We start from the raw sequence: 1,198 nt of genomic DNA, 5'->3' as shown, positions 1-1,198 counted from the left end.
AAAAGCAAAAGCAAACAGACCACACAGATTTTTCAAAGAAAGTTAAATTTCAAAATAAACAGCTAAGAAGTAACACCTGGGGCCTCGCTGGGGCCTGGGGGTCAGTCCAGGCCGCGTCTGCCCAGGCCGGGCAGGGACCCCAAGGCGAGCAGAACCCCACCCCCGCTGCCCCCTCAGCAGGGGGTCTCGGGACCTGCCTGTTCTGCTCCCCACTGTCTGGGGAACCCTCTCCCGCACTGTGGCCTGCACCCAGCTTCTCTGCACAAATACACAAGTGAGCGGACATTTCCCGGCCGGCCACACAGTGGTGGCTGGTGGGGCCTCCGGGCGCTGCCATCCCCCCACTGCAGCGGCCGCCCCTGGGGTGCTGGGGCCCCCTCTCCACTCTGCTCCATCCTCACTTGCTAATTTCCTCAATGGGAAGACGTGGGGGAGGGGCGGGGCCTGCCAGCGGGTCCAGGGGGCTGGGAACAAAGAGCCTTTGATGGCCGCTGGGAGCAGGCCACGGGAGGCGGCCACTGTCCCTGCCGGGGACAGCCGGAGCCGGTGTGCGCAGCTCCCCCGCGACACCCTGGCCAGTGACCGGGAAGGACAAAGGTTCCAGGAAGCAGAAGGGCCCCCGCCCCCCACAATCCAGGGGCACGCTGGTGGGGAGCGCAGGCGCTCAGGGGCAGCAGGACGGTGGCTCAGGCCCCGGCTGGAGACCGGCCGGCCCCAGGGCGGGTCCATGCACGCCCAGCGGTCAGAGGCCAGCTGCTGGGAGGGCGCCAGGCCCTGGGGTGCAGGAGGTACCTCTGGCAGGACTACTGGGGGCGGGGCCCAGGCGCGCTGGGGCCGGGGCGCCCCGGGAGGTGCAGCGGCTGTGGCTGGACACACGCGCTGTCTCGCCAGGCACATGGGCCCCCGGCCTGCGGCACCATCTCTGCCTCCACCACGCCGCCCTTCCCGGCCCCCCTCCCCCGGCCCCCCTTCCTCCAGGGACCCCCGCCCCCCAGAAGTCGTGAAAGGCGGTTTCCCGGTGAAATCCCTCCGCGGCCCCTCGGCGTTCTAAGGCAAAGCTCCTGCCCGCCGCTGCGGACGACGGTGCCCTGGTCAGCAGCCGTGTGGACCGCCTGACCTTTCCTCCGGCCCGAGTTGCTGGGCAGAAGGTCCCGCTCAGCCGGGGCCGGCCAGGGGCTCGGCGCTCCTGGACCACCAG

The 1,198-nt window shown here is 69.8% G+C and overlaps 1 protein-coding gene across 1 annotated transcript in view; it reads right to left on the bottom strand.

The window, feature by feature from the left end:
* LOC101635415 (kinesin-like protein KIF21A) overlaps window positions 1-729 on the bottom strand; it is a 73,323-nt gene extending 72,594 nt beyond the window's left edge. Inside the window, exon 1 of the mRNA XM_012732265.1 lies at window positions 631-729. Coding sequence (XP_012587719.1) covers window positions 631-729 — 99 coding nt within the window. The remainder of the gene's footprint in view (window positions 1-630) is intronic.
* Window positions 730-1,198: the final 469 nt, after the last annotated feature.

This window comes from Condylura cristata, unplaced genomic scaffold (genome assembly GCF_000260355.1).
Source record: "Condylura cristata isolate star-nosed mole 26May11 unplaced genomic scaffold, ConCri1.0 scaffold00034, whole genome shotgun sequence".
In the NCBI taxonomy this organism is placed as follows: domain Eukaryota; kingdom Metazoa; phylum Chordata; class Mammalia; order Eulipotyphla; family Talpidae; genus Condylura; species Condylura cristata.
This window is presented reverse-complemented; position numbering and strand designations above follow the sequence as displayed.